The sequence below is a fragment of the Pleurodeles waltl genome, chromosome 5 (assembly GCF_031143425.1).
Source record: "Pleurodeles waltl isolate 20211129_DDA chromosome 5, aPleWal1.hap1.20221129, whole genome shotgun sequence".
Lineage (NCBI taxonomy): Eukaryota > Metazoa > Chordata > Amphibia > Caudata > Salamandridae > Pleurodeles > Pleurodeles waltl.
In genome coordinates this window covers 994,995,446-995,020,361 of record NC_090444.1, presented here as the reverse complement: position 1 = coordinate 995,020,361, position 24,916 = coordinate 994,995,446, and the positions used below count along the sequence as shown (strand labels likewise).

The 24,916-nt window shown below is 44.8% G+C and overlaps 1 protein-coding gene across 2 annotated transcripts in view; it reads right to left on the bottom strand.

The window, feature by feature from the left end:
- Window positions 1–24,916, bottom strand: part of ADGB (androglobin) — an 871,677-nt gene that overhangs the window by 343,754 nt on the left and 503,007 nt on the right. For both annotated transcript variants that reach the window (XM_069235154.1, XM_069235155.1), the window contains exons 22-23: window positions 23,234–23,359; window positions 2,293–2,386 (exon numbers count right to left, since the gene is read on the bottom strand). In XM_069235154.1, coding sequence (XP_069091255.1) covers window positions 2,293–2,386; window positions 23,234–23,359 — 220 coding nt within the window. The remainder of the gene's footprint in view (window positions 1–2,292; window positions 2,387–23,233; window positions 23,360–24,916) is intronic.

The following is a 24,916-nucleotide window of genomic DNA, read 5'->3' as shown; positions in this document are numbered from 1 at the left end:
TGCCGCCCTTGCGCTGAGTGGGTGGCTGGCAGCATACATTTTTATAAGAAGAAAGAAAATCCCACAGGCCCAAAATTAGCAAGATGCCCACGCGGCCCACAGGGGGATGGAGAAATTGACATATTGCGCACAGGGCTCGGGCGGCGGGCCCGGGTGTATTTCTTTTTTTTTAAGTGCAAGCTGCCAGGAGCCCATGCAGACGGCGTCTGGCAGCCTGCACTTAAAAGAAAAGAAATGGCCCCAGGCCTGCCCCCCATGTCCTGTGAACAGTAGACCCTAAATTAGAAAGATGCCCTCTGGCCCACGAGGAGGGTGAGGCATTGACGTAGTAGGGCCTGCCTCGCACAAGGCACAGGCGGCCGGCCTGGGGGCATTTCTTTTTTTGGAAGTGCAAGCTGCCAACTACCCAAGTAGTTGGCAAAACTAGCTTCAATCACATGTTGACAACCAATGTGGAAGGTACCAACCACCAAAGTATAACTTAAAAATGATAAGCCTCAGAAGCAGTTTTTGACCTAACCTAATTTACCTCTCTGTCTGGAAGAGGTGCTAGGATCACTTGAATGCTACAAGTCCTACAATGTCACATTCACATCATCTCTCTCTCTTTTTCTTCCACACTCAAACTTCGAATTTAAAAATGACCTTCAGTGGGCGAAGTGTCATTCCTAGGAATAGGCCTAACAACTTTTGGGACTACTTCAGCTAGGGCTGTGGAGACTACACCATGGACTTCAGCAACTTCACTGCCGACAACTCTGTATGAATTTGAGAAATCATCAGGTACACAAACGGCATTTACCCTGCAGTGCCTCAGTTTTGCCTCTGCCCCTTACTCTGACGCCACAGACTCAGGAAGGCTCTCCAATAAGGTCTAAGCCTTTAAAGTGACATGGAATTCTCCTAAAACTATCGTTCTGAAGCTTAAGATCTGCAGCCTCTGAGAAGCACTGTGGCAGTCTCAGTTTTAAAAAATTCAAAAGGTACCAACGGTACCAACAATACAGCAGTCCATAATTTCCCTACTGTTCTCAACACAAAGCGTTTACCAAACAACATCATAACAAGCGTTACAGCTTGTCCAGAAAAGGCGACCATCTTTACTTCTTCTTCTCCTGAGAATGTTAATACCTGAGACACATGCTTTATTACAAGACCAAGATTTCATCTTCTGTTTCTTCAGTATTGGACTAACCCTGGTCACTAGAATTACGGAATTCTGCAGCTGTACTGTTGTCCACATAAATATACATTATCTCACTTGCCACATGATCCACAATCGTTTGCATAATATGCAAATTTGAACAAAAATAGTTTTTAGCTCAAATGAAGCCACAAATACTTAAAAGGGACCACACATCCTGCTGCAGGGTGACAGACACTTTGTAAAAACTAAGTTGTCACCTTTCAGTTGCAGATGAAAATCCATTTTCTGTCATCAGTATGAGAAGTTTCATTGCCAAGCTAAGCATAACAAGCATCTGCAATGCAATAGGTCTCACATTTGCTTGAGTTAGAGATATTGGCGCTGTAAATTCATAACTGGACTTTTCTTGCCACATAAATTGGTCAACCCTGCCTCATAATTTTATCTTTTCCTGACACATAATTCTAGTGTCCCTGCATATAAAAAAAGCACTTCCATTTACCTTCTTCCTCTATGTGGAGCCAAAAATGAAAATGTTGCCATTTAGCATCCTAATTTAAATCTGTCATGCTAATTGGAATAGAATACCACTTTCACGACCCCGCCATCAAAGCTGGCTAACACAGTTCCCCCCAAAAAAGACACAAGACAGCCACGGCCCCTTTATGTAGAGTTTTTTTTCTTCTAAGATACAATAGATCGTCGCCATAGCTTGCGCCCTCCCTGCAGGCTTGACCTAAAGACTTGACCCAGCTAACTGACTGCAGGCATGACAAAGACCGCCATTTCCATATGCTCCCTAAGGAATGTGGAAAAGTGCACAGCAGCTTATTAAGCAAAGACTCGCACACCACCTTTCAAGTCATATCTTGTCATTCATTTCCTGAAGCTCGGATACTTGGCATGGGGGAACAAGACCTTCAAAAACACAGTAGGTACTGATGATGCTCTAGGAGCTCCTTCGCAGTTTGCCTTTTAAGCAGAGAAATACTAACATAACAAAGCCTTTGTTTCTCTCACGTCTTTCTCCATTTAAGAGGAGAAACATCCATGCATCCCACCACCTATTGCAACATCGCTACAAGATTAATCTCCACCACAGTCTCAACCTCTATTTTTTATCTTAAGACAATAAACACAGTTACCTCAGAAGTATAGCACCATAGTGGTCAATATTTTGCTCTAACACTGCCCATACTTTTTGAAGAGCTTCTTTGGCAGCAGCATTTTCTTGTGTGCCTAAAGTAAACACAAATTAACATTGGTATTCCCGCCTATAAATCACATTCAAAACAATCGTCGGGTTTCTTAGTAACTAATGTACCTGTTGCATTTAATACAACTTTATTGCATGAACCATAAATAAAATTGCATCAAAAATATGTAAGTAACTTTTTTATTAAAATTCTAAATCATTTCTGAATATTCCTACAGTACATACACCATACATTTTTGATCAATGAACCTGTAGAGCTATAGATGGGTATCTGTAAATAACGGGGATGTTTATCACAGAGGGGCTCTGAGTGGCATCAAAAAGACAATGAGAGGTTAGCTTGAGATGTCTATGATGTTACCAGGAACCCCAGGGTCAAAAACATTCCCTTTATTCAGTTAGCGATCTACAATTTTATGTTGTGTATAACTCCGCCCCCCCTCCACACACACAACCCCTGCCCCTGCTCACATGAGGATTGCAGGGGTGGAGGATGGATGTAGAGCCATAGATATCCAGGTGTCCTGTCACCCAACCACCCTTGACATTAGGCTACTCTCCCGTGCTCACATGTTAAAAAAATCACATTATATCTTGCCACCCTCGCCCCCTCGAAAAATCTACAGCTGGCATCCTGCCACCCTCCCTCACCATCTTATATGTAATCTCCCTCACCTCAACCTTTGCCCAGTAAAAAAAATCAAGCTGTACTTGTCACTTTTTGAATTCACCTTCTGCAATATTAACCCTTCCCTAACACAAAAGAATCACTACCTGGAGTCCTCTCACCTATCAACAATATCCACTAAATCTCTGAAAGCAGGACTATCCACTCTGACATTGGGAGTGGAGAGACTTTGTTCTGTGAAGAACAAGTTACTTACTTTCCATATTGCCTTTTCTGGTAGAGACTCTATCTAGCCGCAGATTTCTTACCTTAGAATTTCCACAGGTCAGATCTGGAAGATTTTCGAGCAGTACCCCTGCTCACTGGTAGGTGGCTCGTTCGGTTCCATGGGAGCATTATCCATGCTGGAAGTGATGTACGTGGTACCTATGGAGGCAGCATCCTGACACAAGTTACTTTTGTTACTTTCCATGCCAGGAGTGTGGAGCCACAATGAGAACTGACCACTGGTGTGACAAGCTAAGACATTGAGAAGGGTTTGTCTTACACAATAATCAGTTCGCAGAGCGGAGAGGAACAGTATGGAATCTGATGCTAGCTAGAATTTCTATCAGTTAAAGCATTACCGAAGGTAAGTAATTTGTTACTTTGATAGCGACTTCTAGCTGCAGATTCCTTACCGTAGAACAGGTAACAAAGCAATACATCCTCGCAGATGGGACTGCAAAACCAATTAAATTAGAAAGTTTCTGCTGGACCTGTCACAACGGACCAAACTGTCCAGGCAGTAGTGATTAGTGAATGTCTGCAGTGAAACCCAAATTGCTACTTAACAGATGACCAGGACACCACATAGCAAATCTTAATGCTTAGAACAATTCATCTCACCTTCCCTTTTTTAGCTCGTACATAGCCCACGAAAAGTTGATCATCCACCGGGAACTCTTTTGTACGTTCAAGCAATGCTCTTTTTGGATCGTGACAGTGGAGTCCCTCCTCTTCTTTAGAGGGATGAGGCAGAGGAAATAAGATCGCCAGGGTGATGTTCTGGCCTACATGGAAGGGAGTTACAATCTTCGGAAGGAAGGAGGCACGTGTCCGTGGAACCAGCTTAATCTGAGTAAAAGGTGGTATATGGAGGGTGTACTAAGAAAGCCTGGAATTCACTGATACTCCTAGCTGATGTCATGGCCAGTTTTAATGTTTTAGAGGCTCAATTAGAACCACACAAGCAAAAGGTGAGGACCAGGGTTAGGTTCCACAGAGACATGATGAATCGCATAGGGGGAAACATAAGGCCTTTAAGGAACCTAGCCACAACAGGGACTTACAGAGGAAAGATAGGTTTGGGCACCGCAAAAATGCCAAAATGGCAGACAGATAAAAGTTAACTGTGCGCAGAGCAGAGCCCTGCTGGGCCAAAGATAAAGCAAACAAGAGAGCCTTGGATATAGATGCAGAAGGTTGCAATGTTGTGGGAAGCACACCATGACACAAACAGCAGGCTATACCAACTTGGTGGAGGTATGCCAGGATGTCAGAATAACATTATAGACTTCGGGAGGAAGGTCGAAAGTTGTCAATTGTCGCTACTTAGTCTCTATGCATGAAGATGGAGTGTGCGCAGGTTTGGGTGCTGGACCCTTCCTCGTTGCTGCAACAGAACATCCTCTCCTGATGAGGACCCTGATCGGGTGAACCAATGGTCATGCTCAACAGCTTGGGATACCAAACTGTCCATGCCCAATCCAGAGCAACAAGGATTACTTGGGTCCAGTCATTCCTGATCTTCTTGAGAACCCTAGATAGGATTAGGATTGGCGACAAGACATAAAGGAGGATGGAGCACCACTCGAGACAAAAAGCATCTCTGAGCCAGAGTTGCCTTGGAAACTCCAGCGCTCAAAACAGCTAAAATTGTGAATTATTGGCGGTGGGGAACAGATCTAACCAAGGCTCTCCCCACTGCTAAAAGAAACCAGGCACCACTTACGGATGACGGTGACATTCGTGATCAACTAGGCATCTTCAGCTGAGTTTGTTCGCTCTGGCGTACAGAGAGTCCACTAGGTGTTGAACCACCAGGGAAATGCCTTGACATTCTAGCCATTTCAAGAGAGGTAGGGCCTCTTGACAGAGGGTCCACGACCCCACCTGAATTGTTTATTTCAGTACCACATGGCAGTGATGTTGTTCGTGAACACCTGCACCAGTCTTTCCCTGATTAAAGGAAGAAAGGCCAACGCCAAGCTAATCATCTATAGCTCCATCAGGTTGATGTAGATCTTGGACTCTGCCAGAGACCAGAGTCCTCTGATCTCCACCTCTCCAAGATAGCTGCCCCAGCCCAGGAGTGACGCATCTGTCACTACAGTAAGATCTACTTGAGAAGGGGAGAGGGGTCTGCCACTGACCCAATCACAGTTGGTTTCCCACTACTGAAGATCTCTTTCAGTTCCCTCCGAGATCTGGACCATGTCAGAGAGATTCCCCTGGTTCTGCACCCACTGGACCTTCAGGTCCTACTTCAGGATGCAGGAGGCCCAACTGCCTCAGCCTCAGAGTCAGTCTCACTGGAATCCAAGATACAGCTGAAACATCAAACTGCACTGTGTACAGAACGGCTCAGGTGAAAGGGAGCACGTAAGAGGGAGTCGGTGTAAAATTGGCATGTTGATAGTGAACCCCAGCAGGTGCAGCTTTGCTGTAACGTGAAGTTGGGAGATGGCTGCTGGGGTGAGCCACACTTTAACAGCTAGTTGTCAAGGTAAGAGAAGGCTGGATCCCTCAATCTCCGCAGATGAGCTGCAACAACTGCCATCACTTTTGTGAACACCCAAGGGGAGCCTGAAAGGCCGAAAGGGAGTGTGCCAAACTTAAAACTTAAAGTGCTCTTGGCCCACCATGAACCGCAGGTTACGTCTGAGGGCTGGCAGGACGGGGATGTGGTAATGGTACCATCCAGTCTCCCAAATCGAGAGCAGACAGAACCTGGGCGAGCACGAGCATTTTGAACTTCTCCTTTTTCAAGAAAAAGTTGAGAAGGCACAGGTCTAGGGTAGAACGAAGTCCTCCATCCTTCTTTGGCACAGGAAAGTAGCGGGAGCAGAAACCACGTCCTACTTCTGGTACTGGCACTCTGTCGATGCATCCCTAGGCCAAGCGAGACAGCACTTCCTGACAGAGCAAGGAGAGGTGGCCTTCTGTCAGCCAGTTGTAAGCAGGTAGCATGGGTGGAGGGGTGGTCACAAAGGGGACGGAGTAGCCCCCTTGGATAATCTGCAAAACCAAACAATGTTACTGACCTCCAGTGGTGCAAGTAATGGCATATCCTGCACCTCATTCAATGCCCTTGATGGTCGGAGGGCAAACTAAAGAGGTCTGGAGACTTCAGCTGCCTGGGAGAGGTTGAATGGCCTGACCTCTACCTACCTGTCCCACATGGTCTACAGGAAATATGTCCTTAGCTGTTGGCTGTTGTGGCTGGGGGGAGTGGAGAAGGTTGGGAACCCCTTCCGTAGCCACAAAATGAGTAGAATGGCAGACTTGGGTTGACAAAGAGCCATGGAGAAGTCCATGGATCTGGCCATAGCTCTGCTATCCTTAAAGTGCTCCATCAATTAATCCATTTTCTCTCCAAAAAGATGAGAGCCATCAAAGGGCATAGCAATAAGCGAGACTTGAAAATCCCCTGAAAAACCAGTAGTTCTCAGCTGCAGGGCCCCCGAAGATGAAGTCGCTCTACCAGTGTGTTGGTCCTGTTAAGTCCACATTGTATGGTAAATTTTGCTCCCCGTCAGTAACAGCTTGGAAGAGTACAGCTTGGGACTCCTTTGAGACTACTGGCAGCATTTACGAAACCAAATACCAGATCATATGTGCACATCAGCCAAAAAGGCTCGTGGTGTTCACTGACCGTAGTGCAAGGCTGGCGGAAGAGAACAACCTCTTTCCAAAGGTATCCAGCCTTATGTGATCCCTATCTGGTGGAGTGGTAAGTAATGTACCAGTATTGGCTTTAGAGGTGGAGGCTTGGACCACCAAGCTCCCAGGGGTGGGGTGCTGGGTAAGGTAATTTGGGTCCCCAGGAGAAAGGCGATGGTGGTGGGAACAGCTTGGGCCAAGCTCCGGGTAGGGCAACCATAAAGGCTTCATTAAAGGTGAGTAAGGGTTTGAATGGGATGACTCCTGGCTGAAGCACCTCTGTCAAGACATTCATCTTGTCTGCTACCGGGGGTAACTGACGGTCCAAGACCTCAGTCACCCTATGCACCACCAAAAGCGAATGAGTCACCCTCTTCCATGGTCACTTTTGTGGGAGAGACCAAGCCAGTGTCCGAAGAGGTGTCTAACCTACTGACTTCTGTCAGTTCCTACCAGTTGTCCTCAGTATCATCTAGGGAATGGTGGTATTCATAAAGGTCCTCAGACCACTCCTATTCAACTCCCTCTCCGGGCCTGTTGAATGAAAAATGCATTGGTATTGTCCTAGTCGGTGCTGGAACCAGCATCAGAAAACACCCATTTAGCTCTGTGTTGTAGTCGGAAATAACAACAGTGCCAGGAATATCAACACTAGACCGCATGCTGAGGATGGTCTCGGTCTTGTGGGCGGCTTTGCTCCAGATCTAACAACGGATCCATGGGGCCCAACTGAAATCAAGGGTGAACCTGCTGGCAAAGATCCAGTAGGCGCCCCTTCTATGCCTGTGGGGACCAAAGGCCCTTCAGAGGGGCCGGGCTGCCCAAACATGAGGTTCATGGCCTCATAAAATTCTTTCAGCTGGGTGGGGGTTGGTCAGGCTCCAAGGAAGTCAGGAAAGAACAGGGCAGACTCTGGCACAGAAGTGTGAAGCCTGGAGTGCTACTACTGAGCACAACTCCTCATGGATCATTGCTATTTGGAGCAGAAAGGAAAGAAATTACACCAATGCCCTGGCATGGCGCCTATATTGGTCTGCGGACATCATTTTCAGTGTGGACAATGCTGACAACACAGAGCCGAACAACGCCACAAACCGGTATGCAGGGGGAGTGCTCGAAAACGTCTGGATCCACTCTGACACCTAGGAATAGTCTAAGGTAAGGAATCTCTGATTAGAAGTCTCTATCAGATATATTAGTTTAATTTAGCTCACCCTAAACTCTAACCTATAAACAAACTTTTGATTGGGGGATTTCTGAAAGATAAGACATCAACTGTGAGCAAGACTGACTTGTCATGACGTCTTTGCCCCTCCATCTCAACTTCAGACGGAACTTTGTTTATGTGTGCCTTACATGACCTGTAAGCTAGATACATTATAATGTTTTATTTAAAGGTATTGGTCATGCAGTTGAGGAGGTCTTGTAAGGTACAGTACCAGATTGGAGGTACAGGAGAACTTGCATCATTAGGCCCTAAATGATTGGAATGTTGTTTACAATTCAAGTAGATATAAACTGTCCTACTGATCCATATCTAAGTTGTACTCAGGAGAGAGAAGTGTCAGATCGATACAAGTTCTGCTAGGTATATGACACTGTCCATTCAAACATGTAACCTTGGGAGAGTTTTGGTAAACCTCTAGTAAGGCAAACTGCATAAGCTTTGAACAAGTCAACAGCCAGCATTTATGGTCACTGTGCTTTCTCATTCTTGAGAGCTTTTATGGCCACTCTTACATGCTCCATTGAGAGCCACACTTTTATTAGGCCTGTCTCTTCCTCTGCTGCTTGTAGGACCCTCCTGCACTTATTAGCTGGGGCACTTGTGATAGCTTGCAATCTTGTTCGCTTAAGAGACAGGGCAAACATGCCTTGATAGTATTCTATCCATTTGTATGAGCTATTTCAGCTCATAGCACAAAAGAGCTGTCAGAGGTGCCCCAGGCCAACATTTGCTAAGACTGTTTGCAATTGTTATGTTTAGTAGTGTTGCTGTACTCCAGACATTTCCTGGCACTACATGTTTTGTTTTATCATGATCCTAAATGTTCTTTTTAGAATCTTTATCCATGACAGGTCACCCCAAGATTTGAGTCTTCTTTCCAGATCAATTTTACAGAAGTGCATTCCTATTCTCTCTACTGGGTTATTGTAAGAAAGTGGATCACTATTTGGGGTGGGAAGTTGCCCACTTAAAAAATAACAACACTAACTCATCAGGGTGAACCTCAAAAGTCGCTGAATTAAACTGAGCTCAACCCCATGGTAGATATGGTACTGAGCAGACATGCTTAACTTAGGTCAAGGTGTAAAGTATTTTGCAGTGTCAAAATAGTAAACACACCAATATATATTTCAATCTAAAGCAGAAAAAAAGAGTGCATTTTAATGCAAAAAAAGATACTAAAATTACAAAATCCAATAGGAGGACCAGATTTATGACTTTTTAATGATTTAATTGAAAATATAATGAAACAGCATTAAGCACCAATGATAGTCTATGGATGTGGTAAACAGGGAGATAAGGTGCGATTTCAGGCTGACTGTGATAAAGTGTGAGTCGGATACACCAAGCCAACACCATACCAGTCAAAGATTTTACCTTCTGGCCTATTCCTTCTTAATGGAGCTCAAAATTCTCCAGCGGTGCAAGCTTCAAGCCTCAAGGTTTCTGGAGAGCTTCCCTGGATCACTTCTAAGGTTCTCTGGACTTCAGAGACAGGGCTCAGGAGCCAGGACTCACTCGTCCAGAGGTCACTAGCATGAACCAGTCCAGGTTCAGTTGTTACTAGTCATGAGGTCACTTCACAAAAATTGCCTCTTGTATCTTGTTGTTTCCATGTAGCCATAGGGGAGGTCAGCCAACTATACCCTTGAGTCCATATCTCAGTCCGGGTTACAAGTGGGAAGAAGTCCAGCCATTCAGGTCTCCACATAGGTCACAGGGGGAAGGCTACTTCTTGTCTGATCTTCCACAGGTCTAGGAAGTGTTCTGAGGAGCTGTTGTTGAGGTACCAGCTTTAGAGGTTTCACTTGCCAGTAGATGGGGGTGACTCCTGGACACCGATTAACCATTTGGGGGAAAAGTTCTGGGGGGCAACCCTCCCAACTTTGGCTGTGCAGCTGCTGGCAGGCTATTGCAAATTATCCCCCAGCTTCAGGTGGGCAAATGATAGCTCACTAAAATTTTCCTAAAATATTTATTAAAACTCTAACTGCATCAATGAATTGGATTTTTAATGATTATGAAAAATAGATCTTCAATTACGACTATAGCTGTTTCCTATGAAAAGTTACAAATTACAGTTTATAAGCTGTACTTTGAAATTTTTCAGGATCTAGCTACAGCCCTGCCAGTGAAAATAGCTTTTAGGGGCTTGTTACTGAAGGAAAATGGCAACTTTGTTTTCATACATGTTCCACTTTAAAATATCAGGCACCTTACCTTGTGGGCAACCATGTGTACTTAAGGGTAATTTGTTAACATTTTAAAACAGGGTGTCCTGCATTCCAAAAAGGGTTATTTTGTTAGCAGGTTTTTAGGCTGCTGCAGTCATGCTACACATGGTAGACATTAAGCAGTGTAATATAGGCCAACTCTGTGGATACCACAAAATATTCTGCAGTCCACAGAAAACTGTCAAACATGGGACCCTGTGTGTATTTTCTATACCATGTACTACTGACTTATAGGCGAGTTACCTATGCTAATCATGTTTAAAAGTCAAAGCACAGACACTTAGGCCTGGACACCCCCAATATGCAGAGATCAAAAACCAGCAACAACAGGATCCAGGGAAAGGAGAAACATCTGGGGTGACCATGGAGAGAAGGCAGATTTGCCACATATATTAATTTCATTATTTAGTTTGGCAAGTAGACTTGATATTGTATGTGTCCATTGAATGCAGATTAAAATGATACCAGTAACTGTACAGTGTTTTTAATAATGTTATTAAGTTTTTTTTTTTCAGCTGACCTACTTCTCTCACACAAATGATTACCTGATAGATTCTACCATCAACATTTTGATACATTTGTCCATGGTCTCCAATCCTCTGCATTTAATTCCTTACCTTCCTTGTGCCTGATAAATGGGTATACTTATGAATACTCAAACATAGGAAATGACTCCAGGTTATGATTCTTTTCAACAAACCAAGTACTTTCATCTTCCTTAAATTATGGGCAGTTTGCATACTGAATTAATGTGTGATTTATTAAGGCTGTCAGTCCTTCATTGCAGAACATCCCTGTAAACCCAGTTCCCCCTAAAGCTTAAATGGCTAACACTGGACCAATATTAACACTTAAGAATAATGGAGTTCTTCCCTTCTTGCCATGTGTCATGGGAATATGAATATGATTAGAGTACCTGCTTCTCTGTTTTTCTTCAAAGAACTTCTCATCTGCAACCCCCACAGATTGGTCCTAGTATTAAAGAGACCAGCTAGGATGTGAGCAGAAGCATGGCCCCATGTTTGATTTTCAGTTTAGCACCGGAGAAGCTCAAGGCTTTTGGAGCCATGCAGTTTCCATAAACGTTTATTAGTTGTACTGATGTGCCATCCTTAAGTATTATAATTGTGGTCAATATTGAGAAACTTGTAGATGGCATCTGTGCCCATTAATTGATTCGAACATTCTTTTACATGATTTGTGGTTCCCTCTTTCCTCAATTTTACTCGTAATGTATTGGTGGTGACTAATAAGCACAATGATTTGCAGCCTTATAAGTTCCTGATGGGTGCCAACCATATTGCCTGAAACATAGTGATGCCTACTCCCCAACAAAGTTTTACAGAGCAAGATCCATAGCTGTTCACATAATCAATTATATTCAAATTTAAACATTTCAAGTAATTTTCTCTGAGTTCCGATTTTCCTTTCGTTTAATTTATTACTGAAGAACGAACAACAGAACATTTGTCAACTGGCTCTGCAAATCATGCAGTAGCAGGAATGCATGTGATGGTGATTATAAGAAACATCTCCTCCCCTAGTAGAACATATGAAAAAAGTCCCATCTTTGATATTTAAATTTCTATTGATTCAAAGGAAGACACTAACCATCTCTTTGGAAAAGTCAAGATTAAAAAAAAAAAGCGGGGTCCGAAGCCATTAACAGATTAGTTACTCAAGCAGAATAACAATACTGCAGAAGGTGGATTACATTAAGAAAAAAACAATGGTAAATAATACAAGTTTTATCTGAAATTGAGCATCAAGAAAATTGCATGTATAAAACTAGGATAGCTCCAGTTTGACGCAAAAGACATTTTTGAAGAATGTATCTGCTGGAAAAATAAGCAATAGAAAGCTAATTCCTTTCTTGCTGAAAACCAGATAAGGAATTATTCAGAATCACGTTAGGAGCTCTGCAAGCTTATTCATGAACTCTCACTCATGTCTATTTTTAGCAGCCATGACAAAGGCTACTCTGATCTACCAGAGCACACAGTGGGAATTTTGAAATGTTTTCCTGCTTTCTTGGATTTCACAGATCCTTGTCTCTCACCTAGGGCTAATGAAGAAGTATGGGGCCAGACAATATTCCTTTCTCAGGGCTTCAGCATCCGCAGCACACTGGGATGGAAGGTTACCCGTAACATATATGATATACATTTGAATCCAAATATTTAGAAACAGATAATTTGACATAGTGTCTAGAAATTATCTCTCTGGATTGTTGAATAAGTAACATGTTTGTACTGAGAATGGATGCTCTGAGACAGAGGGAGTTAACCTAGTCAATTGAAGGCTTCCAATACTTTAGACATAAATGTATAATCATTTTGAGCAGTGTGCAAAGTGTTCTTCTCATTGCTAGAAGATGGATTGGTTCTTCTCCACTCAGAGACGTTTCTGGTACTCTAGAAGGTGAACCTCTGCACTATGAATTCTAAGTGGCAAGGGATTTGGCGTTGGAGCTGGTATTTTATCATTCAACCTATACTTTGCTGATGCAGTCAAGAAACAGAGTTTCTTCTCCCAGGATGAAGTTGGGAACATAGTGAGAGAGATGTGCAATTGTGGACAGAGGTGTAGGGAAAACGGCAAACAAGATGTAACACTGAAAAACAATGACTGTAATTGCGCTAGAAATCTAAACTTACATTAGAAACCGAGAAGGTGTGTTGGAATTGGCATTTCTGCAAGGTCACCCCCAAACTTTCTGCCTTCCTCCTTCTCTTTTTCTGACCTCATTTTTGCTGGCTTTAGGACTCTGCACACTTTACCACTGCTAATCAGTGCTAAAGTGCATATGCTCTCTCCTTAAAACATGGTAACATTGGCTCATACCCAATCGGCTTATTTAATTTACTTGTAAGTCCCAAGTCCAGTGCACTACATGTGCCCAGGGCCTGTATATTAAATGCTACTAGTGGGCTGCAGCACTGGTTTTGCCACCCACATAAGTAGCCCCCTGACCATGTCTCAGGCCTGCCACTGCAGTGGCTGTGTGTGCAGTTTCACTGCCACTTCGACTTGGAATTTAAAAGTACTTGCTAAGCCTTAGACTCCCCCTTTTCTACATATACGTTACCCCTAAGGTAGGCCCTAGGTACCCCATAGGGCAGGGTGCTATGTAGGTAAAAGGAAGGACATGAAGATGTGTGTTCTACATGTCTGGGTAGTGTAAAACTCCTAAATTTGTTATACACGGCTGTGAGGCATGTTCCTTTCATGGGATAGCATTAGGGCTACCCTCATATACTTATGAGTGGTAGATCCTGATCTGAAAGGAGTAGCCAGGTCATATATAGTATGGCCAGAATGGTGATACACAGGATACTCAGTCACACTTGCATACATCTGCATATTGAATGGGTCTTCCTGTGCTGGGAGGGGGGAGGGCCTGACACTTACATGTCAAAGGACAGTAGCCTTCCCTCACACAAAGGACTGCCACACCGCCTAATGGGACCCCGGAAGACAGGATGGAACTAAAAGGGGACCTTGTGCACTTCTAAGCCACTCTTTGAAGTCTCACCCACTTCCAAAGCACATTTAGGTATTTAAACAGGGCCTCTGCCCCTAACAACTCAGACACTTCTGAGGTAGACACTTCTACTTCATCAGGCACTTCCTGGAGAAGAACCAGAACCTGCAACCTGCAACCTGCCAAGAAGAACTGCCTGGTTGCCCAAAGGACTCACCTGACTGCTTTCTGAGAAAGACTGATGCCTTGCTGTTGCCCTGCTGCCTTGCTGCTCTCTGGCTGTGCTGAAGAAGCGCTCTCCAAGGGCTTGGATAGAGCTTGCCTCCAGTTCCCTGAAGTCTCAGGACCAAAAAGACTTCATTCCTGCAAGAAGAACTCCCTGTGCGGCGACAATTGACACACAACCTGCAACAAACGATGCACAGCCTGCATCGCGGTGAGAAAATCACTGCACGCCGAACCAGAACGACGCAGCCCGACTTCGCAAGGAGAAGATCGACGCAGCGCCAGCGTAGCAACCGGAAAATCGACGCACAGCCCACAGGATCGATGCAAGCCAAGCTGGAACAATGCATCCCGACTTCCAGAGAGGAATTGATGCAGCGCCTGCCGTGAGGTAGAAATTTCCACGCGACGCCCACAGGATCGCCGCTGCCCCTGTGACTTCATCCTGCAAGGGCAAGATTTCAACGCATCATCCCCGGGGCGTCCGAAAACCCCGCAACCCGAAGAGGAATCCAGTCTATGTGCCGGAAATCGACGCAAAACCTGCCCTGCGTTAAAACTCGACAACACATCGCTTGAGTGCGACGGACAAATCGACGCACACCGCCCTGTTTTCCACGCACCTCCTCCTCTGCGGTTTGAACGCAAACCAGGTACTTTGTGCTTGCAAGAGACATTTGTTGCTTTTAAGAGACTGAAGACACTTTATATCATTTTTACAGAGATATTTCAACGTATACTTATTGTATCTTAATTGTTTTAACCTGTATCTTATCAGATAAATATTATATATTTTTCTAAACACTGTGTGGTGTATTTTTGTGGTGTTCTACTGTGTTATTGCATGATTTATTGCACAAATACTTTACACATTGCCTTCTAAGTTAAGCCTGACTGCTCAGTGCCAAGCTACCAGAGGGTGGGCACAGGATAATTTGGATTGTGTATGACTTACCCTGACTAGAGTGTGGGTCCTTGCTTGGACAGGGGGTAACCTGACTGCCAACCAAAGATCCCATTTCTAACAAGGTGCTTGCCCAAACCTTTTTTGATGGGTCTGGGAATCTTATAACACAAAAAGATTGTAGCTCAAATGAGGAGAACTAGAGCCATGTGGAAATAATTATAAGGGTGAATCATCAACGTCTCTTTTATCAAATTCTTTATCACTAGGCAATGCTGGCTTGGAAACTATAGCCAGTTCCATATTCTTCCTTCCTATTTAGGTGCACCACCATGCATCACATTGTAAGGTTAAAGGTATCATTCAGTCTCTGTCAAATTGAATACGAAAAGTAGGCAATTCCAAAGCAACCTCCAAAGATTCCATGGGGGAATTTGGATCCCAGACCCAGAATGCTATGATGACAAAACATGCCATTGTTAAGATACTTTATTTTATAGGCAACTGAAAGCCAATTCAGATCTTCCAATGTAGCTGGGGTGCAATCTCATCTCTTTGGTCCTAAAAGCAGTGGTGCTCCCCAATGTCTCTGGGACCGTAACACAGATTATGATGCACTAATCCAGCGAGTCAGAACAAACGTCCGTGTGAGTCTGATGCTGAAGCTCTTGCGTATGAAGATGAGAAACATTCTCAGCATCATACATTGACTGGTGCTACATTGTGACTTCTGAAAACTGTTGCGCAAACAGATCTCTGTGTCAAATCACATTCTGCTTACTGTATGAAGAAAGGCAACAGTCCCAGTTGCTGAGGCCTCACAGAACAAACTGTTCACAGACCAGGGCACATATGTCAATTTCTTCAGCTCTACACAATCTTTTACAGGAACATCTTCTTCATCCAATAGTATATATGTTTCAAACCGTTTGGGATTCCAATGTTTCAGTTCAACATTTTTACCCAGCTGGATAAGAAATACGGTATTGTTTGCATGCATTTGGAACTGAATTTGGTCCTATTACTATTAGATTAACTTTACCAAGTGTCTTACATAGACAGTGACAGCCTTTTGGGGGGGTGGGGGAGGCATTAGAGATGTTTTTATGTGATGTTTTCAATCCTAACCTGCTGTGCCCCGTCTGAATAGAAGAACTGGCAGTATGGGTGGGATTTGGCTGGCAATCTGGTCATGCCATGTCATAAACAAGAGAATAATTTAGAACATAAGGGTTTCTTTTTGGTCCAGATTTCCATCAAAGTGGATTTGCTGCAGGATATTTTTTGTTTCCCTGAACGTCTGAAGCTACCTTGTGATCTCACCTTCCACAATCTTGCAAAGTAAGGGGAGGTTAGCGATAGGTCACTAGGTTTTAACTTCTGACTCAAAAAAGCAGAAAGTTTGGTTTAAATTAAAATATATGCTGATGAACAAATTACTTACCTTTCGTAACTATTTCTGGTAGGGACTCTATCTAGCTGCAGATTCCTTGCTTTCTGACCATTCTTCAGGCGTCAGACTGGATCCGAAAACTTCTCTGTATTACCTTAGCATGCCGAATGGTGATGCATTGCCGCTATGAATTGATGCTGTTTCACTCTGGAAATGACATGTGGGGCTTATAAAGGTGCCTCTCCAGTGCACTGATGTCTGTTGGTTTTGACACTTTTAATGCCTCTACACGTGAAGTCCGAAAATCAAATTGGTAAGCTAGTGTGCAGATTCCTAGACTTAATACCTTATTAATGGATGGAGTCCAACAATTGAAAGGGAAGGATGGGAGAGTTGGCGAGGAATCTATAGCTAGACAGAGTCTGTACCAGAAAAAGCATTACTGAGGGTAAGTACCTTGTTTGTCTGATAGAGAAACCTTTAGTTAGGTAACAAAGCAGTACCTAAGGGAGGAGGGCTGTGCATGGACTCAAACAAGAAAGTCCAGGAGTTCTGGATACCATACTCTCTATTCCCAGTCTGGAGGCACTAGGATGACTTTGACCCAATCTGTTCTGATTTTCTACAGAACTGAGGGAAGAAGTGGTATCATCGGAATGACATACAGGAATTCCAGGCTCCACTTGATTGTGCAATACATCTCAGATCAAGAAATGCCTTGCAAATGTTAGTGCAGAGAAGTATTGACATTGTACATTCTCGGAGGTGGCGAATAGATCAAGCCAATGTTCTCCCCATTCGCGGAAGAGATCTTGTGCTGTCTCTGGGTGTAACTGCCACTACTGATCCGCTAAGAGCCAATGGTTGAGTTCTTCCAGCCAGGTATTTAGTCAGCCCAGCAGGTGTTGCTACCAGGAAGATACTTTGGTGATCCAGTCTTTTTCAGAGGTGCAAGGCCTTCTAGCAGAGGGCCCATGATTCACACCCACCCTGTTTGTTGGCAGGTGTGTTGTCCGTGAGCACCTGTATCAGCCTCCCCTTGATGGATGGCAGGAAGGCTTTCAGCACCAAACGGGCGGCCATCAGCTCAAGAAAGTTGACGTGGGACAGAAACTCCGCCAGAGACCAGAGGCCTATGATCTCCACCTCTTCCAGATGGCCACCCGAACCCAGAGGCGAGGCGTCACTTACCACAGTCAGTTCTGGATGGGAAAGGGAGGATGGACTGCTGAAAACTCAATTGTGTCCAATAGTTAACACGCAGATCTTTCAGAGTCTTCTTCGAAATCCCTTTGATGTTCGACCCCCTGGGACTTTAGATCCAACTTTAGAGCCCGCATATGTCAGCTGCTGTGTTCAACTGTCAAGAAGCAGGAGGCCATCAGTCCCAGCAGCCTCAGAGTTGACCTCACTGAAATCCAGGACCATGGCTGAGAGATCGGGTTTATAGTCTGATTATCCTGGACACTCTTTCCTGGTGAAAGAGAGAATCTGGGACGGGGTAAGGTGTGATTTCGGCACGTTGATAGCGAACCCCAAAGATGATAGGAGGTTCACTGTAGTCTGGAGGGGGTTGGCAACTGCTTGGGTTGAAATCACCTTTGAGGCTGGGAATGACTGGCAACCCTTACTTCCGATTATGCGCTGTTACCACTGCAATGACTTTCGTGAGCACCCGCAGGGAGCTTGTTATACCAAGGCAGAGCACAGAGAACTGAAAATGCTCCTCTCCACCACAAACCACAGATAGCACTGATGGGCCGACAGGACGAGTATACGGAAATAGGCATCCAGCAGGTCCAAAGCCGCCATGCAGTCTGCAGAGTCAAGGGCAGACAAGACCTGGGCAATGGTGAGCAGTGGGTTAGGCTTGTGGTAGGGAAAGCCTCTGCCAAAACCAAGAAACAAAAGTTGGAAATGTGGCTGTTGAGGCTGGGTGGAAAGACGCAGAGAGTGAGTGGAAGCCCTGCTCTCTTTAAATCAATCAAGGGCTGAGTCAGCCTTGTCCCCCAACAAGTGAGTCCCATTGAATGGCATGTCCTTTAGGGAGGACTGATTGTCACCCAAGAACCCAGTGGATCGTAGGCCCGCACGGCAGAGGTTGGCGACACTAATGCCAATGGCCCACCCAACTGAGTCGGTGGTGTCCAAGCCACAATGCATTGTGAACGTGGCTGCATCATGACCATCCTGGATGGCCTGTGAGAGAACGGAATGAAGTCTTCCGGAAAACAGGGGAGTACTTTTACCATTGAGCCCCAGAGGGCATCAGATAACGGCCCAGGAAACAGAAGGAGCTGATGGATCGCAGAGCCACACTAGCAGAGGAGAACAAGCATTTTCTAAAAGTCTCCACTCTCTTAGATCCCTGCCAGGAGGAGTGGCAGGAAAATTCTTAAGGTTGGCAGGTGCATGGAAAGTTGCAGCAGAAAACTCCCTGGAGAGGGGTGCTGACAGAGAAAGACTGGGTTGCCCAGGGGCAGGGCAGCGGTACCTGGCAATTTGTTGGTTAACTGGAGGGCTGGTACATGGTTTCGCCCAGGCCTCTAGAAGAGTATCGGGGGGGGGGGGGTAGAAGCTTGGGAGCAGCATGGACAGGCGGCAGGATTTCAGTCAGGATGTTTGTTTGGACCTCTATAGTGGGGAGTTGAAGGTTGAAGACTTTGGCCGGCCTGTGCATGACCATGGGGTGGGAGGAAGATTCTTCTGTGGCTGGACCAGGAGGTGGGAGAAACGGGCAGCTTCCAGGAAGTGTCTAGTCCACTAGCATCTTGCAAGCCCTCAACCAATTGTCATCCACCTGATCAGAATCGCTGTCAGAGTCTGTTCCAAAAAAAGAGTGTGAGTTCTGCTTGCTGGGTGGTAAGGCGAGAGGAGAAAGCTCTTTAGGATTCGGTTAAGGCATCAGTCAAATTGGGACAAGGGTTGAGTCAACGTCGGAAGGAACAATCAGGGCCACTGTAGGAAACTGCCACTGTTGGCACGGTTACCCTCCCACATTTTACCTGATATTGATGCCAACTTTGATTGAAAGTGTGCTGTGATCCTGGTAACCAGACCCCAGCACCAGTGTTCTTTCCCAAATTCTGTACCTTTGTTTCTACAATTGGCACACCCAGGCATACAGTTAAGTCCCTGGTAAAAGGTACCCATGGTACCAAGGGCCCTGTGGCCAGGGAAGGTCCCCAAGGGCTGCAGCATGTATTATGCCACAAAGGGGGATCCCTCACCAAGCACATGCACACTTGCCCTTGCAGCTGTGTGTGCTAGTGGGGAGAAAAAGGCAAAGTCGACATGGCACTCTCAGGGTGCCATGCCCACAAACCACTGCCTGTGGCTTAGGTAAGTTGCCCCTCTAGCATGCCTTACAGCCTTAAGGCAGATTGTGCTATACCACAGGTGAGGGCATAGCTATATGAGCAATATGCCCCTATAGTGTCTAAATCCATTCTTAGACATTGTAAGTGCAGTGTAGCCGTATTGAGTATATGGTCTGAGAGGTTGTCATTATGAACTCGATAGCTACATAATGGCTTCACTGAATACTGGGAAGTTTGGTATCAAACGTCTTAGCACAATAAACCCCCACTGATGCCAGTGTGGAATTTATTGAAAAATGCACCCAGAGGGCATCTTAGAGATGCCCCCTGTATGTACGCCAGACTGCTAGTGCAGGACTGACCAGTCTGTGCCAGCCTGCCACTTTCAGACATGATTCTGACCACATGGGGTGAGAGCCTTTGTGCTCTGTGTGGCCAGAAACAAAGCATGTCCTGGGTAGAGGTGCTTCACACCTCCCCCCTAGAGGAACTGTAACACCTGGAGCTGAGCCTCAAAGGCTCATGCATCAGGTTACAGTGCCCCAGGACACTCCAGCTAGTGAAGGTGCCCGCCCTCCGGTCAAAGCCCCTCTTTTGGTGGCAAGTCCGGCAGGAAAATTAGGGAAAACAAGGAGGAGTGGCCAACCCAGTTAGGACCACCCCTAAGGTGTCCAGAGCTGAGGTGACCCCCTCTCCATGAAGAATCATCTATCTTGGTGTGGAGGACAGGGACCAATAGGGTTAGGATTGTGTCCACGTCCCCAAAGGGAGTGGACACAAGGAGGGTGTAGTCACCCTCAGGGAAAGTAGCTATTAAAACCAGGATTTACAGGCTCCCCTGAACCCAAGACTTGAGATTCCAGGTGACTTGACAAGAAAGAAGAAGGACTGCTAAGCAGAAACCCCAGCATAGAAGAAGGAAGACGAAAACTGAGTTGGCCCCAACCCTATGCCTGTCTCCTGTTTCAAAGAACCTGCACAAGAACAGCAATGCATCCTGCAGGACCACCGACCTCTGCCAAGCTCCAGAGGACTGTCCTGCACCCCAAAGGACCAAGAACTCCAGAGGACAGCGGCCCTGTCCAGAAAGAAACTCCATCTAAGGACTCAAGAGTCTCCCCAGATCCGTGAGTCCTGACCACTCTGCACCCGAAGCCCATGGCCCGTGTCCAGGTGGTCCAACCGGCTAGAGAGGATCCCCAGGAGATTCTGAGCAAGTGCCCACCCTGGGTTGACCACTCCTGTCCCTCACAACGACATCTGCAGTGTGAATCCAGAGGACCCCCCTGACCTCGAAAGCTCCGGACAAGACGTCCGATGCCGAAAGGTACACTGCACCCGCAGCCCAGAGCCTTGGAGAACCTGACCACTGCTGCAGCAATGTTCAGCAGGCAGCTATCCTACTTGTCCAGCCTGTGGTTTTCCTGAACCGACCCACTGGACCCAGCCTGCAGCATCTAAGTGACGCCAGGGGTCCCCTAACAGAAACGCACTGGGAGCCCGATGCCCTGTTTGCAACCTGCACCCAGCTGCCACTGTGCTGCAGAGGGTGTGTGTTTGGTTCCTACTTGTGGCCCCCCCAGTGCTCCTCTAAACTCTCCAGGTCTGCCGTCCGAAGACACGGGTACTTACCTGCCAGGAGATCTGAAACCGAGTGCCCCCAGTCTCCATTGGAGCCCATGTTAAATTTGCCTCAACTTTGACCACTGCACCCGGCCGGCCCGTTTGTTGCTGGTGGTGGCTGTTTGGGGTTAACTTGAACCCCAACCTGTGGAATTCCTAACCCCCAGGGACTGGAACTGTAATTCAAGTACTTATCTGTAAATCGTACTAACTTTTCTTCCCCCCAGGAACTATTTCTGAAAATTGCACTGTCAACTTTGAAAACAGATTATTGCCAATGTTTCAAAAACTGTATATCTTATTGATTTCAAACAAAGTATTATTGATATATGTGAGAAAAACGAAACTATTGAAGTACTTACCTGCAACTTGAATCTTCTGATTTTAGAAATAAATTAAGAAAAGATAGTTTTGCTATATAAAAACCATTGGTCTGGAGTTAAGTCATTGAGTGTGTACTTCTTTCTATTGTCTGTGTGTGTACAACAAATGCTTTGCACTACCCTCTGATAAGCCTAACTGCTCGACCATACTACCATAAAAGACAGCATTAGTATTATTTACTTTAGCCTCTGTTAAGCCGTTGGTGAACCCCTGGACTCTGTACACACTATATCTCATTTTTATATAGTATATAGTATATACAGACAGCTTCCTACACCACCTCTTCTGGTACCATTGGTGTCGATGTGTCGGGCCTGGATTAGGTAAGGGCGCTGAGGGCAGCCCTGGTACAGGATCCAAGAGTGAAATTGGCAGCTGTAGCCGCGGTAATACTGATGGTAAGCATCTTGGCTCCTTGGGGCCTGAAGGTGCACCGGTTTTGGTAAAGAACCGAAGAGCTGGAGCATTGTTGAGTGAAACATTTTGATTTGGCGCTGCATCACTGAAGGTCCCTGAAAACTCATGTTGTGCCAGAATCAGCTGTGAAATGGGCTCTGAAATTGGCAAACTTCGTGAGTGGAATGGCACTGTTGGCACCACCTACAAGCTTTGTAAGGAAAATGGGAACGGCACGTAGTGGCGGACGTCTGCTTGGACTTCTTATGTTGCTTATGCTTACCTGAAGATCTGGAGCATGACAAAGACCATCCTCAAGAGTGGCTTTGTCTACTTAGGGAATGGAAGCGGGACCGGGAACTAGCTTTCGACCTGGAGGAGGACTCGGAGTGGTCCCTGTGCTGGATCTTTTTGTGCTTGTCTACATTAAGTTTCGCCTTGTGTTCCCTGATTCATTGACACACAGTCCTAGCAGGTCTTGGAGCCATTGTCCGACCCCAAACACCACAGGCACACCTGATGGGAATCTGTCACAGGCATCCGTTTGCAACAACCCTTAAAGGGGTTAAAGGCTGCCATCTTAAGGGGTGACATCCCTTGCACATTGCAGAAAAATGGGAAAATAGCTGACAAAAAGCAGTCTCTGTGAGATGGGAGAAGCTCTAGGTCCACGTTTGGAGGTGCAGAAAGAAAGGAACTGATGTCAGTACACTGGAGTGGTGCCTCTAAATGCCCGCACATAATTTTTAGAGCAGAACAGCATTGGTGCAGAGCCGCACTGTGCCACCTTCAGGTGTGTTGAAGTAGTATGAAAAAGTTTCCAAATCCAGTCTGATGCCTGGAGAAGATTCAAAAGGTAAGGAATCATTGGCTAGAAGTTTCTATCAGAAGGATGTTTTATAATCTAACAAGGCAGACCTCTTGATTAGGATTTAAATAAAAAAATGAATAGGTAGTGGTATATGGTTGCAATTGCTCTTGTTTGTTTCATGAATGAGGATTTGAAAATTAAAAATAAAGCACATCTTTTATGTTTTTCATGGATTGGTATTCAGGTCTAATAAGTTCAGGCAAAATTAAGCATCATGGACGCAAACAACTTTAAAAATACTATTCCATTAACCTACCAGGTACTCTAGCTTTCCAAAGCATTCGAGTGTGGGTTCCTCGCCACCAAGCCTGAAGTTTAGTTGCAGCTTCTTCTTCTTCTGTAGTTGGGCTCTGCCAAGAATCAAGAATCTCACTTGAGGTATCTAAAGATGTGGAAAATAATTAGAACAGTGATAATCACATCTTTCCATCACAAGCCCTACATATGAGACCACTTAAGAACCTGTACATCCAGCAGAGCAAAATGAAACAACTTATAAAACTATTCTTTTCAGTTTTATTATTGTTAACCAGTTCAGGATCACATACAATGTTTAAAGACGTTACGTAATAAAAAAGGAGCTTTGCCATGTTCAGCAATGCATTTCCATTAATCTAAAATATTATTTGCCATGTCTTTGAAACCTGGTTATAACATACCGACATGTTAATAAAGTGCAATACCACATCTATATGTAATACAAGCAATGTATTAACATTCCTTTCATCTGTCCCTTCTATGTTTCCTTATCACTTTGATTTTCAGAATCATGTTATTTTCATCTCTATGACCTAACTAAGGGGTCTTCAACAGCTGAGGTTCCATATGTCATGTGTCTTCCCTCTTTGCACCTCACATAAAAGTATTATTCCCAAAACTGTCTTTCATTACATGGTGACATCTCAAGAAAAGGCCATTCTTTTCAAATGAACATAACTATCAGTGTTTGATCTCACATGATACTGTTGACATATGATAAATTCCAACATATTACAATGAAGTTCTTGGCAGAACACAAGACAGTGAGAACCAATCTTCGTTTCTCTAAAAGTATGTTTTGAAATGGAATGGTGTATCCTCCCTCAAACAGTATTTGTTGAGAAGGGACCATAATGGGATACCATATTGTAGCCATTAATTTTGTCTGTTTTACATCCAGAAAAGTTCCATCAAAGAGCATGCCACAGCCTCTGTGCAATATTAGCATTCTTTCTATACCCTGCCCAGCACTACAGAGAAGAGGTATAAACAATTTGGTTTGTATGTCTCTGTTTCCAAATTGAAAGAAACCTCATCACCCAAATCCCAGAGAAAGAGCACATTTCCCAGGTCAACTAAAACTCCAATATTTGCAGCCAAAACATAGTAAAGTGATGAGTTGTCTGGTATTTAGGTCTATAAAGAGGTATGAGCCTCGGACACTGATCTTCAGAAATATATAGTTTTTTCAATGAGGTGATTAACTTCTGAGCAACCCCTATGTATTAACCGGAGAAAGTTAACAGAATGGAATCATTCAACATTATGTACACCTTCTTCAAATGTGTCAGGATCGAAAATAATCCTAATGTGTGTGAGATCCTTTGTAGAGCTGATGAGTGGATTTGGAGGATAACTGGCTTGGTATGTATGGCGATAAAGAAGAAAAATGTGTCTATTCCAACCCCAGTTTGGTGTATGATTGGAAATAGTTTTATACAATGGGAACTTTCAGGAGGCCAATAAATAAAAGGCCTGATAAACAAAGAGCCAGGTCAGAAATAGGTATGGCAAATTGCACACTGACAATTTGTGATCAACCAGATCTGAGAGGCGAGACTTTCTTTCTGAAATCTAAGAATTCAAAAATAAGCTCCACAAAACGGAACATATGTTTAAAGTTGTGTTTGGTTTGAAAACAAATTGTAATACGTTGTTTAAAAGTAGAAATATCTAAGGT